We start from the raw sequence: 17,951 nt of genomic DNA, 5'->3' as shown, positions 1-17,951 counted from the left end.
GGCCTCAGAATCCCCACGCTGATACGCACCAGAATTCCCCCTTTCAAGAAAAACCCCCGAAAAGCCAACCTAAACTCACTAAAGCCCCTGCCCCCAGCCAATCTTCCCAATGCTGTCTCTGACTCTCTTACCCCAGTCCCGACTCTTTATTGCAATGCCAGATCAGCATACAATAAGACCCAAATCTTGAAGGACCTTCTAGATGAGTTCGACCCTGGATTCCTGTGCATCACGGAATCATGGATCGCCAAAGATGATCTTTTTACACAAAACAAACTCCTCCCCCATGGTTATCAAGGCCTCTTCTCCCCCAGATCCAACCGAAAAGGAGGCGGACTGGCACTGCTCTACAAATCTTTCTTTGACGTCCAGCTCCTCGAGAAGGGCACTCACACCGCTCTAGAATATATGCTTGCCTCTGTCAATAATGAACTCCTCACTCACCCATTGGGCATCTTGTTACTATACCGCCCACCTACCCTTTGGAACAACTCCTCCAATCTCGTCTTTGAGGCTATAACAAACGCCTTTCTTAAATTTCAAAGACTACTGATTGTTGGCGATATTAATCTCCACCTTGATGACACCAATAGCAAGGACACGATCGAATATAACAACTTCCTTACCTCTCTAGGTTTCCCCTCACCTACTTCTTCTCCAACCCACAAAAAAGGACATACATTAGACTTCACCACTTTCCTCGACCTTATTGCCTTCAAAACTTCAATTGATGACACCCGTTGGGAACAAGTCCCTTGGTCTGACCACTTCCTAGGGGCTACTTGCCTCCCCATTTTCATGTCACACCTTGAATCCCCATCCATTCCTCCCATTCAATAACCTTCCGCAAGAAAATTTTGAGTAATCTTTTCTGGTCCAAATTTCTCAACCAACTCTCCTCCAATCCTAAGCCTACAGACTCTGAATCCTGCTGGTGCAATTGGATCTCCCTCTCCAAATCCATCTATCACTCCCTCGCTCCAATATCCACAACAACCATCTCCTACCCCCGAAAGGCTCCTTGGTATCTACCGCTCCATAGAGAGCTGAAACAGAAATGTCGCACTTTGGAGCGCAAATGGAAAAAAGTCTAAATCCCCCTCAGATAGACAGACCTGGAGGGTCAATATTAAACGTTACAATTTATTACTAAAAAAAGCCAGGAAGAACTTCTTCGGAGACAAAATCCAGATCCAACAACCAGATCAGTGCGTTGTTTAACATTTGGCGCTCCTTAACTACAAAAAAGGACCCATCCTTGCTCCCCTCGTCTCTATCAGCAGATGCCCTTGCAAAATTCTTCAATGAAAAGGTTACTACCCTAAGATGCTCCTTCCCGCCTACAGTCTCCTACAACTCCCTAATCTCTACTGACCTCAACCCTTCCCTACCTGTCTCCAATCCCATTCCAGCCGACAGATCCTGGACCGTTTTTGAGCTTGTTTCCGAATTGCAAGTCTCCAAACTCTGCCTCAAACTAAAATCTTGCAAGTGTACCTTGGACCCTTTCCCCTCCTACTTATTCGAGAATATCTCTACACAGGCCATCGCTTCCCTCACCAAACTTATAAACGCTGCTCTAACTTCGGGCCTTTTCTCCTCTGAAATGGGACATATTGCATTAACCCCTCTACTGAAAAAGACCGACCTTGATCCCTTTATTCCCTCCAATTACCATCCAATAGCAAACATCCCTCTTCTAACCAAGATGTTAGAATCCATCATATCCACTCAACTCTCATCCTACCTAGAAAGATTCTCTATTCTCCTACCCTACCAATTCGGCTTCAGACCCAACTTCAGCACCGAATCCCAATTAGCCTCACTAATCTCTAAGGTACAACTTCATTCTCGCAACAAATTCGCTGTACTTCTACAATTCGACCTCTCCGCAGCTTTCGACGTCGTCCATCATGATATCTTAATCTTCCAACTCTCTGAAATAGGCATAAGTTCCACAGTCCTAGACTGGTTCTCGAAATTCCTACACTTACGCTCCTACACCGTTAACATAAACGGTACCTCATCCCCTCCCTGGAAGCCGATATGTGGAGTCCTGCAAGGCTCTCTCCTATCCTTTTTAATATTTACATGTCCCCTCTGAAACTTCTTCATCTATCCCCCCTGGAAACTCTCTACACCTATGCTGACGATATCCTCATCCTCCTCGAGACCGATTCGAACCTCACTAATCTCGCTGAGAACATATCCGCATGTATAATGAACCTCCATTCCTGGGCACATTCTGAACAAATGAAATTGAATGAGTCCAAAACAAAATTACTTTGGCTCGGCCCAATATTAGATCATTTACCCACCTCCATCCCATTATATTCCGGCTCCACTCTTCAGCTTGAGTTTTCAAGCAAAGCTCTTGGCATCATCATAGACTCTTCTCTCTCCTTCAATGACCACCTCAACTTCTTGGTAAAAAAATGCTTCTTTAGTCTTCATATGCTGAGGAAAGTGAGATCGTACTTTCATCATTCTCACTTTGTCGTCCTTGTTCAATCCACCATCCTCTCTAGACTGGATTATTGCAACTCCATCTATTTAAGCCTAACTAAAAAAAAACTCCATAGACTTCAGTTAATCCAGAACGCCGCGACCAAGTTTATTTTCGCAAAAGGCAAGTTCGACCACGTCTCCCCACTCCTGTCCAAACTTCACTGGCTCCCAGTTCACTCCAGAGTCCTCTTTAAATGTGCCTGTTTAGCCTTCAAGATCCTACATGGCATCCTCCCTCCCGTTATCCCACTCTTCTGGAATTCCTCTAACCCTAATTCCACTAGATCCTCCCAAAAACTGAAACTATCATTCCCCTCTACAAAAGGCATATCCCGCATAGGAAAACTAGGAACATCCCTCCCCTTTAGAACCACAGAACTCTGGAATAACCTCACATCCCCGCTCAGAGTTTCAAGTTCCCTCCAATCCTTCCGCAAACACCTGAAAACTTGGCTCTTTTCAAAAATCTAACACTTCCCGCTTTTTGGTTCCCTGTCCCTCTTTATCTTCCTAGCTCCTTTCCTATAACCCTTCATTGTAGCTCCTTTTCAACCTAACCCTGTAAACCGTAACGAGCTCTACGCTTGTGGAGATGGCGCGGTATACAAACCTAAGATTTAGTTTAGTTTAGTAAAGAAAGGGGAGAAATCCTTTTTCAAATACATTAGCGACAGGAAGAACACAAGTGGTATTGGGCGCCTAAAGAAACCTGACAGCAACTTTACAGACTCGGACGCAGACAAAGCAGAACTACTCAATAACTACTTCTGCTCAGTCTTCACTTGCGAAGCGCCAGGATCCGGTCCTCAGCTACAGACAAGGGGAGTTCGGAGGACCCATTCTGGAACATAGAATTTACTGCGTGCGACGTCTATCACGAACTATCAAAACTAAAAGTAAACAAAGCTATGGGCCCAGATAATCTACACCCTAGAGTACTTCGTGAGCTGAGAGATGTCCTGGCAGAACCGTTAGCCGAGCTCTTCAATCTTTCCCTAAGCAAGGGAAAAGTGCCCCTGGACTGGAAAACTGCTAACGTTATCCCGCTCCACAAGAAGGGATGCAGGTCAGAGGCTGAAAACTATAGACTGGTGAGTCTCACGTCAATAGTGAGTAAGTTCATGGAAACGTTGATCAAAAACAGATTGGACACGATTCTGGACGATGAAAGATTAAGGGATCCCCACCAGCATGGCTTTACAAAGGGAAGGTCTTGTCAATCCAATCTGATAAGCTTCTTTGACTGGGTAACAAAAAAACTGGATGGGGCGAGTCCCTGGACATAGTGTATTTAGACTTCAGTAAGCCTATGATAGTGTCCCACACTGTAGGTTATTGAACAAAATGAACTCGTTAGGACTAGGAGAAACACTGACAGGATGGGTAAAAGACTGGCTTAGCGGCAGACTTCGAAGAGTAATGGTAAATGGTACTCCCTCAAAAACATCAAAAGTGACCAGTGGAGTGCCTCAGGGCTTGGTCTTGGGCCCGATGCTATTTAATATCTTTGTGGGGGATCTGACTCAGGGACTTTGAGGTAAAATTACATTATTTGCCAATAATGCTAAACTATGCAACATTGTGGGCAGGGCAACAGAACCCGACAGTGCAATCAGGCCCAACACCATGGAGCAGGATCCTTATTTTACTGGAACAATGGTCCAGTACTTGGCTACTTAACTTTAATGCCAAAACTGTAAAGTAATGCATCTTGGAAGCGGAAATCCATGCAGAACATGAAAACTTAACAAGAACTACTGCAGAAAGGGACTTGGGAGTACTCATCCGGGAAGATATGAAAGCTGCCAATCAGGTGGAGAAAGCTTCAGTAAAGGCTAGACAAATGCTGGGTTGCATCAGAAGGAGCTTTATCAGCCGAAAGCCTGAAGTCATACTGCCGTTGTACAGATCCATGGTGAGACCTCACCTAGGGTACGGTGTCCAGTTTTGGAGGCCGCATTATCAGAGGGATGTGAAGAGAATGGAGTCGATCCAGAGAATGGCCACTAGGATGGTATCAGGACTTAAAGATATCCCTTATGAAGAATGGCTGACCAGACTGCACTTATATTCTCTCGAGGAGTGCAGAGAAAGGGGAGACATGATAGAAACATTCAAATACATCTCAGGCCGCATTTAAGTGGATGAAGAAATCTTTTCTCTTAAGGGTCCCACGGCGACAAGAGGACATCCGCTAAAACTTAAAGGGGGAAGATTTCATGGTGACACCAGGAAATACTTCTTCACCGAAAGGGTGATTGATCGATGGAATGATCTTCCACGCCAGGTGGTCGAAGCCAGTAGCATGCTTGACTTCAAGAGTCGTTGGGACAAACAGGTGGGGTCGCTACAGAGTTATGCTTAAAGGATGGATTCTCAGGGGAGGGAGGGTTCTTGAGTGGGCAGACTTGTTGGGTCACCGGCCCTTTTCTGCCATCATATTCTATGTTTCTATGTATTACAACACATATCAAACCTGATTGAGGATTTAAGTGCATGGTCACAAGAAAATCTCCTCAAGTGAATCAGAAGATGAAGGTGCTCTGGTTTGTCAACCACAATTCACTGCTGCACTCAGAGCTCATCCTGCACTTGGGCAAGAAGTTAAAAATAAACAAAATGTTGAAGTACTAGGAGTAGTCCTCGACTCAGATCTTACCATAGGAGAGCAGATCACCTCACTGGTCAAAAAATTTTTCTTCAGACTGAAACAACCGAGGATGAAAAGATCAGCCCTGAGCCCGACCAGCTTTAAGATAGTAGCTCAGGCAGTCTTACTTCCATATCTAGACTATTGCAACTCTCTATACTGCAACATTCCAATGAAAGGGCTTAAGAGATTGCAGTTATTTCAGAACACAGTGGCTAGACTGATCTTTTGAAACCTGGTTTGAAAGGGCAAACCTGCTGCTAGCAGAACTACACTGGCTGCCAGTCAAGAACATAATCTAATTTAAGGTTGCATGTATGGTCCACAATAGAGAATGACACAGGGACAAATTTGCCCCCGTCCTGTCCCCGTGAGTTTTGTTGCTGTTCCTGTCCCATTCCTGTAAGCACTGCTTTAACCACACAAGCCTCAAACACTTATGGTTTTAAAATGTTTGAGGCTGTGCAGATGAGGATGGAGTTTGTAGGAATGGGGCAGGGACAGGAAAATGAGTTCCCACGGCGACGGGGAAAAATTTGTCCCCGTGTCATTCTCTAGTCCACAAGGCTATATATGGGGAAAACTCGACTGGACTAACTTCTGCTATTCAAGTCACACATTCCTTCTACAATTCATGAACAACCCAGTGCTGTAAACTACCAAGTTTGGAGGAAATCACTCTGAGTCCACCTTCGAGTTCCAAGGCCCCAAAATTTGAAACTGCCTCCTGGCATGCTTACACTAAATCCCTTCCTGCCTTCAATTCAGGAAGACACTAAAAACACATCTATTCTCACCATAGTCCTGTACTTAAGCTCTATACCGTATTTCCCCATATATAGGCCACCTCACATGATGATATGTGTTTTAAAACTGGTAGATAAGCCGCCCCATGGTATTAGCTGTGGCTTATCTTACCAGTACCTTTTTAAATCATCCCCCCCATAAATATCTCCCTCAATAGATGGCTGCCTCCTCCAAACTCGCAGCTAGCGGTGCAGGGTAGGAGCGATCTTTACAGCATCCAGCCTTGCCCCGTGCCGCTTCCTGAATTGCTGCTGTCAGTTTTCACAGAACTCACGAGAACTGACGGCAGCCATTCAGGAAGCAGCGTGGGGCCAGGCTGGATGCCCAAAAAATCGCTCCTGCCCTGCACCGCTGGCCGTGAGATTGGAAGAGGCAGCCAGCAGCCATCCAGCGAGGGAGGTATTTAAGGGGATTTAAAAAGGTACCGGGGGGGAGGGCCAGTTTGTAAAATCGATATATAAGCCACAGCCTATCTATGGGAAAATATGGTACTGTCTGACTCAGGATGTTCCCATTTTAAAACCTTACTAATTTTATTTAAGCCGTAATGATTCCTAATAGACAATTGCAGAGTATAAGAAACAAAAGGTATGGTATCATATGAAACATATCTGTGCTAAAATGTAAACATACATTTGCACAAAACATAGCATCAGCCTATAAAGCTCAGATCAGCTAAATTACATAGTTTACTGAACTTGGAAATTAATAGTTTGCCCATATTAAAACATGTTGACATTCAATTAACAAAATACTACTTGTGATATCAGGGGATATAAATTATGTCTTATAAAGGATTCCTAAACTTCAGAAAAGCTATAAAAACCTACCTCTTTGCCTAGCCCTTCCCTGAACCATAACCTACCTCTACCCTATCTCTCTGTATTGCCTCAGCAGCATTCTCCAAGGACTGTGGCTTAAGGATTAGACACTCGAAGATGATGATGTTTTATGTACAAACTACGCCCGTGCACTGAACAGCAGGGTGACCCTCATTTGAATCTAATGTGATTCCTCTAAAACTATGCAATTTAGAAAATTTTTTTATCCAATCTTGTAATTTCATAAATTAGCTTAGTCGTAACCCCTTGCAGTGTTCAGTAAATAATCTTATGTAATGATTTATTGTAACACTATGAATGTAATCTGTATTTTGAAATACTATGAATATAGTAATCTGTTCTGAGTTGTTTGGGGAGGATGGGATATAAAATCAACCAAATAAATAAATAAATAAATAAACTATTAAATATTTTCCAGACTGTTGTGATAATCACTTCAAAAACAGGACTTAATGGTTATAATTGTATAACTACAGTTAAGAGAAACAGGCCATATGAGTCCTCTTATTCTATTTATACCAACAGATTTATGATTCTCTAAAACCTCACTCTCAGTACTTTAAGAGTTTCTTAGAGGAGGTAAGGGAGGTGTTCAGTGTGATTGTCACCTACTTTAGATTTTGTGTGGTTTACACATAAAGTTTCTCAGCATAAAGATATGGTTAAAATATACATACCAGAGGCAACAACAACACTGTAATTATCCTGAAAGCCATTTTCAGCCCTAGCTTTCTCTTTCTCTTCATGATTCTTTTCTTTGTCATCCTTCTGTTCATTAATTAGTTTTGCAGTGATACTTGGAGTATCTATAAGGGAGAAAGGCAGTTTAATATGTTTATAAATAAATAATGCATATATTGATTATTTGTAAAACCTGCCAACGTACATTGTGAACTGAAAAAATACCACACCAAAATGTTTCTTGTTATATCTTCCACAGAACTCGGCAGATTCTTATGAAATTTAGGGCTCCTTTTACATAGTCATGTTAGTGTTTTTAGCACATACAACATTTTAGCGAATGCTAAACCAGCGCTATGTGGCTAGAACTAATGCCAGCTCAATGTTGGCGTTAAGGTCTAGGGCGGGCGGCAATTTAGCATGCGCTATTCCGCGCGTTAAAGCCTTAACATGGCTTAGTAAAAGGAGCCCTTAGTGTGTCGTGTCCTTAATAAAGTTGATGTAAAATGTTGTAAATATTGTAAATATTTCCTACCACACCACACTACCTTGTGAAAATGAATTGTTGCTATGGGATACATGCAGAAGCAGACAATAGTTTGTAAACCGTCTCTGTATCAAAATGGTTTTTCACTGCAGAAGACTGAATTCTTTTTTTTTATATATATACATTTCAGACTTAATACATCACCATGTCATTGGGATAAGAGAAAATCAGAAAGATTCTTACATGAGATATATAAGAAAAATATTTTTTATCAATTCCATCCACAACAAAATAGCAATAAGATTCCAAAATGAAAAGGAAAAAGGCAAATAAAAATATTTTTACAGTATGAGCATCCTGCACCCAAAAACCCTCCAAGCCAGTTTTATCAGTGAATTTATGAGATTACATTATTACATTAACATCTTCCTTAGCGCTCAATAAATTTTCTGTTTCAGATCATAAAGCACAAGTAAATTGTAACATAAAGTTATCTGGCAAAGCCTGTACCTTAGGCCTCAGTGCCAGGAAGGCTTTACACCTTATCTGTGCATCTCTTACTAAATCTGGAAAAATTCTTATTTTAGATCCTGTTTTGCGGTCTAACTCAAAGGCAAAAGAAACCAATAATGTTATTTGCATAATCACCACCAAAGAGGATTCCAGGAAAGTTGTCATACACATAATGCCTCCATTCACTCCAGGACCAATGGATTAGTATCTTCAGATCTTCTAGTTCCCTGTAGGTATGTGGCTTTAGTAATCGGAGGCAATGAGTCGACAGGTATTTTTAAAATCTCAATAAGATATTTCTTAAACATATCAAGAGCAATGGAGATTTAGGAAAATTTAATAATCTCAAATTATATCTCTTAAGTCGATTTTCTAAATATTCTAGGCATTTTGATGTATAATTCTTATCTTTATTGCACCTGCTTCCACGATCCAAATATTTTCTTTCAATGCCATCAAATCTGAGGAACACTGGTCAGACACCTGTGCCTGAAGAAGAACCGCTTCCTAAATAACTTTTAAATCATTAGTATTTTGTTTCAGTTTTGCTAGCACAGATAGGTGCATGAGTACAGAGTAATAGCTTGTGTGTCTACACAACACTGCACCATCTTGGAATCTCGGATTGCCCTGAATAAAGAATTTGGCTGGTGCTGCTAAAAGGTTACAGCAGTCGATGATTGTTGAAAGAGTTCCCATAGAAGGGTTGAAACAAAAATGGCCTTGATGTGCTATTACGCAAGATCTGAGCCACAGGCACTGTGGATCACTGTGATCTTGTACTGAGCCAGGAGGATCTGCTGCAAACACACCAAACTCCCCAAATAGCAAGAGAAGTAGGAATAAGCCAGACAACTATGGTTAGGAAAATTCATAAAGATCTGAAAAGTGTCTTAAAAAGCATCTTGCCCAAGAGTTAACATTACTCAACAAAGACACACACCTGAAATGACGTAAGCAGCTTTTGACCAAGTTCCCAGAGCACAGTGTCAGCTTTATCTGGTTTACAGATGAAAAGATATTTACAGTAGCTCCTCCTAGTAACACACAGAATGATCATTAATAAGGTGCTTCCAGACATGGAAAAATTAAAGCCCATACCTGATCTCCTTCATCAATGTACTATCATTGCTCCTCTCAAAGGAGAAGCCTCTAAATGGTATGGGATGCCTGTGTCCATATCACAATTGATGAGTGGCTGGTATTCTGACTTAGACATTACTACAGGTGATGAGCTTTGGCAAGATGTGTGGTCCAGAGCTTTCAAGTCAATTAGATCAGCTCCAATTCTCCAGTCAATATACTTCTTCCTACATCGGGCTCACTAGAATCCATATAAGCTTAGTAAATTCTCACACAAAGTCTCTGATTTATGTTGGTCCTGTGGGTTGTCAGTGGGAATGCTGCCCCACATGATATTTCAATGCACTGACCTCACAGTTTACTGGGATAAGGTTTGGCATATTATCTCATCCATATTGAAGATCCTTGAACTGCTACATCTTAAAATTATTGTCCTTGGTCAGCAGGGTCTCATGTAAACTCTCTCAGAACCAAATGCTTGCCTCCTCAATATATTATTATTTTTGGCTATCAAAAATATAGTGCATTCCTGGAAGAACGTTCCAATGTAGAATTCATGGTCTGGTGGAACACTGTATGCATCACTACCAAATTCGAAGGTGCAATTGCAGGAATATATCATTCCACTGGTGTATTTCTTAAAATCTGGAGCCTTGTCCAAAACTACTACGTTTTAGACCATTAACATACAGTAATTTAGAATATATTGCTCAATACATATATTGATCACTTTTTGTTGGGTTAACGTGATGCTTGTTGTATGCTCCTCCTTGTTCACAAATATTTCTCCTTCTGATAATGTGTGTATTGACTCCACTATGTACTACTTTATATATGCTATTATATAATCATATGTATATATTACCATGATTTGAACTGTTAATTTGTAAGTTTGTTAATTTATCTTATAATATCAATAAAATCTATTTTTTAAAAAACTATTTAAAATCTCGTTTATAAAATGTAGGGCGATAGAATCATCTACGGAGGCAATATAACTCACTGTCCCTGGCCAACTCTACCTCTTTGTTAGTCTCGACTACTAACCTTTATAAATCTTACTGTTAACCACTTTTGTAAAGCTATGTGGTAGCTCTATGACATCGATCAGCTCTACCTCTTTAAAAATCTGTAGTACCATCCCTCCTTTGTAATTCCACTGTTGTCCACTTTTTATCAAGTTACACTATGTTAAGTTTTTGTAGGCCAATGCTGATTACAGCGCCGTTTGCAGAATCTGGTCCTTAGTGCTCATTTTTTGGCACCCACATATGGGCGACAGTTACAGAAGCCAGTTTTCTAGATATTAACCTAATTGAATATATGGCAAAGATGTCATAACAATTCTAAAATTATGTTTCAAAGCTACAGAGAAATACTTCTCTGACTATATTAACTCTATTCATAGGCAAGCTATATGACATGAGAATTATCCAGTTGCAGATTTTTAAAAAATGTAATAGATTTAAATTATGCACTTATCTCCTGAATATCTCTGAAACCACAAGAGCAGTATAATTTTCATAACTTGTTTCTCTATGTAAAACATTTTTAATCTGATTTCATATTACAGGCTCCTATGAAGATTAGACAAAGGTCAATTACAGTGGTGTACAATAGTCTGGAACCGCGTGTGAATTTTGCATTCTTTCAACTTTTTACCTTTTATTTTAATTTTTTTGTTGGCCCGATAGATTTGTCTGTGTACCACATTATAAGAGATGCATTTGGATTCTTGAATCAACTTTTTTATTCTAGCTTGGACTTAAATTTCTGAGTTTGTTTGTTAAAGTTGCCATGTTAATTGTTTTTCTGTGTAAATCAAGTAATAAAGTTCACTGGCCACAAACCCCCCCCCAAAAAAAAAACTACACAGAATGATCACCTATATGTGCCATCAACAATACTGAAGCGTGAGATTGATATCAAATGCCTACTATGGACTCGCCAGACCTTCAGCCAATCAGTCATGGCCTCGGTCACAATCTCAAAACTCGGATTCACAGATCTGTTCTTTTATCGATCCTGGGGTTAAGATCAATAGTGCATACTACCAGAACATCCTCTTGACACAGAAGCTGTTGCCAGCGATCCATTGCATGTTGAAGACTACTTTATCTTCCAATAGGACAATACCCCAGCACACTGGGCAAAGGACACTGCAGAACTGCTACATTGGGAGACCCTAGACTTCACTGGTCCAGACCTCTGGCCTGCAAATTCACCAGACCTAAACCCAGTTGACTACCGGCTGGGGGCTGATACAGGAATGCATCTACTAGACTGCAATATTTCACATCAAAGACTTTAAGCAGCACCTCATCATTGTTTGGGATGTGCTACAGCAGAGCATCAATGATAAGTCCATAGATCAGTGGCAGCCAATGCTGATTGTGTGCCTTCATGCAAAGGGAACGCACTTTGAACATCTGCTTAATTGAAACATTACTTTCTGACTTTACATTTTTCTGCAAGATACATCATAAAACTTTTTGATGCGTTTTTTATTCAGTTCACAAACTCATTTTTACAAGGTAGTGTGGTGCGGTGGGAAATATTTACAACATTTTACATTATCTTCATTCAGGACACAACACACTAAATTTCGTAAAAATTGGCCGAGTGCTGTGGAAGTTACAACAAAAACATTTTACATATTACAGAAAGTGACATTAAATCTAAGTTAACACTGCCCCAGGTACATTAGATAGATTGTGAGCCCACCAAGACAGATAGGAAAAATGCTTGAGTATGGTTGTAAAACTACAAAAAGTAGTATATAAGTCCCAATTCCTTTAATACAAAACTAGAGAATGACATGCAGGGATGGGGACAAAGCATACAGGGGTGGGAGGGGGTTGGACAGGGACAAACTTTGTCCCCGTGTCATTCTGTAAAAACTTGAGCCTAGTATCAATATGTAAAAACTTTAACACTTCTTAGACCATTGGTGCCCAAATGGTCAATCGCGATCAACTAGTAGATCGCAAAGGCAACGCAAGTCAATTGCGTTGCCTTTGCGATCTTGTTCTTCCTGCCTCCCCAAGCCAGGCCAGGCGCGTACAAGCGCTGGACCCACAAGCCGTCAATTCTGACGTCAGAGAGGAGGTTTTGGGCCAGCCAATCGCTGGCTGGCTGGCTGGCCTGGAACTTCCTCTTTGATGTCAGAATTGACATCAGAGGTAAAGGCTTGTGGGTCCGGCGCTTGTACGCGCCTGGCCTGGCTTGGGGAAGCAGGGAGAAATCGGCGTGGTGGCTTTTGTGGGGGGAGGCAGGGACAGAGAAAGAATTGGGGAAGTGGAGAAATCGGCATGATGGCTTGGGGGCAGGGGGAGAAAGCAAGACTGGGAGGCAAGGGGAGAAAAAAAGAAAGACAGAAATAAAGAGGGGGCAGGGGGAGAGAGAAAGAAAAACAGGCAGGCAACGAGGGGAGAGAGAAAGAAAGACAGAAATAAAGAAGGGGAAAGAAATATTGGATTTACAGAAGTAGGAAGTGCAACCAGAGACTCATGAAATCACCAGACAAAAGGTAGGAAAAATGATTTTATTTTCAATTTAGTGATCAAAATGTGTCCGTTTTAAGAATTTGTATCTGCTGTCTATATTTTTGCACTATGGCCCTCTTTTACCGCGATAGTGGTTTTTAGCGCAGGGATCCTATGAGCGTCAGGAGTTGTGAGAGGCATTCAGCGCAGCTTCCTGCGCTAAAAACTGCTATCGCCATTTATAAAAAGGGAGGGTTATATTTGTCTATTTTTGTATAGTTGTTACTGAGGTAACTGCATATTTTAAAGACATCTGCCTTGACCTCTGAAAAAAACCCTGAATATAAATGATAATTAACATTTTCTCTGCGTACAGTGTGCTTTGTGGTTTTTTAAATTTTATTGTTGGTAGATCATTTTGACTTGGTTATTTTAAAAGTAGCTCGCAAGCCAAAAAAGTGTGGGCACCCCTGTCTTAGACAATTGGCAATTGAATTCAAAACTGCAGAAGCTGTGTTTGGATTTAAATGAACTACTGTTAAATAGTATCATTTGTGTTTTGTCTGCTGATCAGACTCCTACTATCTGCAACGTTCTTCCATCAAATGCCCAACTGCTTAAGAATCTTACTGTTACTGCAACAGATTCATCCACCATTGCTGGTATCAAGGAGCACTTCCAACATTTAATAGACACTTACTTCCCTGTTTATCCACTCCATTATTTAGGTTCTCTTCTACAACCATGTCTGAAAGACAATTCAATTACCTTCCGAGATGACATAAAAACATAGACAACTGAAATCTTTGGGAAGGTTGTAAAACCAGTTGAAATGAAAGGCTCTATTTGTGATTTATAAACAGCTGTATAGAATATTGTTCCTTTTCCCTTTTCATTCTTTACTAAAAAGTTTTAAATATAAAATCATAAGTGCTCAAGGCTTGTGTAAATGAGGCCAGAGTCCACGGGAACAGGGCAGGGACAGAGCTCAGAGATGGGGCAGAGATGGGGATGGAACTTGCAGGGATCCAGCAACAAACCGATAAAATCAAACACAAAAATTTAGAAAGATGAAGAAGGTGGTGGTCAAGGATGGACAAAAGGGGTCATATGGACAGGTCTAATACCCTGGAGGCAGATTGAAAATCCGCTCCATTTACATTGGCAACAATTCTTTATAGAAGGCTTCCTCAAAATTTGGAGTATTGCTGAAAGTTCAGCTGAGAGATATGGAAGCCAATGCTGGGTCATCAAAAACCAAGCTATCAAAGCAAGGAAGCAGCGTTTCGGGTGAAGGAGTGATCCTTTATTCTGGTATGAGTAGGGTTGGACAAGGATTCATCCTCCATGGCTGTCCATTTGATAGCTCCAGAAGAGGGAACCATATTTAACATGGCCAAAACAGAGCAGTTAGGATCACAATCCCTCAATCACAATGCAGCTTGAGAAAAGATTTCCATATAAGAGGTAAGTAGGGACATTTGTTAATTCTGAGAGCAAGCGAAGGGATCTATCAATGGGTCCTTCAGAGTTGAAAGATCTGTCAAAGGCAGACATGCTTTGCTCAATTGGTCCACTAAAGCATTGTCCACTTTGCTCAATTTGTCCACTAAAGCATTTTGTCAGCCAGACAAATAAAAGGCCCTGCCCAAGTCCATGTGAATTGTTTTCTGACAGAGATGGAATGAACTTATTCCTCCCTATTTGTAATACAAGCAACCTAGTTAATGCATGTGGATGAGAACAGGTAATACATGGCAACCTAGTTGGTCATGTGAATGGGAACTATCCTATGGAGGATGAAAATGTTTTAAAGGCACTCTAAATTGCTCATAGTTCAAGAAGGTTAATGAAAAGGGTTGTTTCCTATGGAGATCAAGAACCTTGTGCATGGAGACCACTGAGGTATGCTTCCCAGCTGATCATGGAAGCACTGGTGGTGAGAACCTTTTGATGTAGAGGAGTGGTCTCAAACTCATGGCCCAGGGGCCACATGCGACCTGCCAGGTACTATTTTGAGGCCCTCAGTATGTTTATCAATCACAAAAGTAAAATAAAACGGTTTCTTGATCATATGTCTCTTTAGCTATAAATTTCAATATTATTATTAAGACTTAGCCAAACAGAAAGATTTATAAACTATAAAGAGTTTTGCCTCAAGCAAAATTGTCATTACTTTAATAAGATATTAACTATTTTTTCTGAGGCCCTCAAAGTACCTACAAATCCAAAATGTGGCCCTGCAAAGGGCTTGAGTTTGAGATAGAAGTCTGCACGGGAATGGGGATCGCGGGAATCCCCCCCTAACCCACGGGACTCTCACAGGGACCCCCCTCTGGCCCAAGGGATTCCACAGGGACCCCCTTCTAGCCAACGGGACTCTCACAGGGATGGAAGGCTTTGGAAGCAGGGTTCATCCATATAATATAATGGACACATCAGCCTTAGTAAAAGAGGGGGTTTATAAGTTAATTACCTGAACAGAAAACAAAAAAAGGGTTCCACCAAAGAGATTCCACAAGGAAACAGCAGCGGAAACACAAAAGAAACAGTGGAATTGATGATTCTGTCAGAAGTAATTGCTGCTTTTTATGGGGACGGGCGGGGATGGAGGTAATTCCTTGTGGGGATGGGTGGGGACGGAGAGGATCCTGACGGGGACGGGTGGGGATGGATCCTGGCGGGGATGGGTGGGATTTCTGTCCCCGCGCAACTCTCTAGTTTGAGACCACTAATGTAGAGGAAGGCCCCAGGTGAGGATGTACTGTACAATGATCAACTCTCTCTTCCTCTCCTCCACCCCAATTCTTCCCATTTCAAGTTTCAAGTTTATTAAGTATTTGATTAATCGCTTTCTCAAATACCTAAGCGATGAACAAATCATTCAATTTACAGATAATACAGGGGTTATAAAAGACAGATGGACACTGAACAAAACAAATTAAATTAACGACTAACAGAATAAACAGAAAAGGAAAACAAAGGGAAAAGCAGGGTAATGAAATACAATAATAATGATAGAAAGAAGGACGATTATGGTAAAAAAAACAATAGGAGGGAAATAAAAGAAGTAGTCTTATGAAAATAAGCAAAAATAGGCTGGGACTCCTAAATATCATAAGCGTCTTTGAAAAGAAAGCTCTTAAGTTTACTTTTAAATTTATCTAAGTTCTTTTCTTCTCTGAGATAAATAGGGAGGGAGTTCCAAGTTTGAGGAGCTGTAACAGAGAAAATAAAGTGCCGCCGTGTATTAATAACTTTAAGTGAGGGCATAACTAATAGATGTTGGTCAATAGATCTCAGTGATCTGATTGGGGTATAAGGACTCAATAATTTGTAGATGAAAGCTGGGGTTTTATATAACAGGGATTTGAAAGTAAGTAGATTTAGTTTATATTGAATTTGATGTGCTACTCCCCCACATGTGCAGCATCTTTCCTCCCCTCTCACCCATCCCCTTGTGCAGTGTCTTTCTATCCCTCTCTCCCAGAACCCTTGCAGCTTGTATCCCTCCCTCCCATCCTTGTACAGCAGAACCCTTGCAGCTTGTATTCCTCCCTCCCTCCCATCCCTTGTGATGCAGAACCATTGCAGCTTGTATCCCTCCCTCCCATCCCTTGTGCAGCAGAACCCTTGCAGCTTGTATCCCTTCCTCCCGCCACCGCGCATCCACCGATCCTTCCATCTCTCTTGCCGACCGCGTTACCTAATACTGTACCTTGTAACAAACAGCAGCATCACAGCAATGTAGACAGGCTGCTTCGTGGCCTTCTCCTGCCCGGGTGCGTGTGCCGTGTTGCTGATGACATCAGTGATGTGGCAGAGGAACACCTGGGTAGGAAAAGGCTGCAAAGCAGCCTGTCTACATCGCTGCAACATTGCTGTTTGTTACAAGATACATTATTTTGGTCTTGCAGTTGGCAGGAGAGATGGAAAGGGGGGGGGGGCAGGGTGGTCTGCGCGCAGGAAAACACTGCTGCCGGCGACTAGGACTTATTTTTGGAGGTAGGGTTTATATTAAAACCTACTTTGAAAATCATGCTAGGGCTTATTTTCAGGGTAGGTCTTATTCTCAGGGAAACAGAGTATTACCTAGAGTAGCAATATAGTAAAATTCAAAATAAACAAATACTGCCCAGAGACCAATGAGCACTATTGTAAATAAACTATGTATCTCAACAACCCCCATAGAACAGTAGCTCAAACTCCTTAAATCGTATTCCCATTTTCCTAATCGTTAATGCTTTCAGCCTTACTCAACAAAAATGTCAAATTTTAAAACCATATTACAAATTATTACAGTTAAAGTTATATCAAATTAAAGATTTCACATCTTTCAATTTGAGAGCCACTGTTACTGAGAAATTATGAATTATGGACTGCTATAACACTGCTATCAAACAATAGGACAGATCCTTATCACATTGCAATTAAGTAAGAGAAATATTGAGTGACATCCTAGATGTAAAGCAATATACACCTATTTTACAGCTAATATCATAATCAGTATCTATAGTCCAAAACTAAAAATGTAAACAAATTGCAAAAAAACAAAAGTAGTTTAAACTTGCCTGAAACACGATCCAGAACCTCTACTAATGTTGTTGAAATTGGCAAGTGAAGGGTACGGAATTTATGGCCTGCTCCATACATCGGGTGCTGGATAACATGGCTAGTAGCATTAATTCTACCCTTGTACAACTATAAAAACAAAGAATAATGTTATTGTTCCAGAGTTCAAAAATAATTCATCATTTGTTAATCTGTACAACCTATCTTACTAATAGCATGGTCAAATTTGAAATCTGGAGAACAAACCATAAATTATGTAAGCTAGTTCAATTTGGTTAAGGTTGCAAATTATGTAGAACAATTGTAATGTAGGAGGGAGATAT

The 17,951-nt window shown here is 41.0% G+C and overlaps 1 protein-coding gene across 4 annotated transcripts in view; it reads right to left on the bottom strand.

Annotated features, from left to right (window-relative positions):
• The window catches only part of BIRC6 (baculoviral IAP repeat containing 6), a 1,530,571-nt gene that overhangs the window by 392,316 nt on the left and 1,120,304 nt on the right, over positions 1-17,951 (bottom strand). For all 4 annotated transcript variants that reach the window (XM_033935681.1, XM_033935678.1, XM_033935679.1 and 1 more), the window contains 2 exons: positions 17,628-17,757; positions 7,485-7,613 (listed from right to left, as the gene is read on the bottom strand). In XM_033935681.1, the coding sequence (XP_033791572.1) occupies positions 7,485-7,613; positions 17,628-17,757 (259 nt within the window). The remainder of the gene's footprint in view (positions 1-7,484; positions 7,614-17,627; positions 17,758-17,951) is intronic.

This window comes from Geotrypetes seraphini, chromosome 3, assembly GCF_902459505.1.
Source record: "Geotrypetes seraphini chromosome 3, aGeoSer1.1, whole genome shotgun sequence".
In the NCBI taxonomy this organism is placed as follows: domain Eukaryota; kingdom Metazoa; phylum Chordata; class Amphibia; order Gymnophiona; family Dermophiidae; genus Geotrypetes; species Geotrypetes seraphini.
Note: the sequence above shows the minus strand (reverse complement) of the source record. Positions and strands in the feature narration are given on the sequence as shown.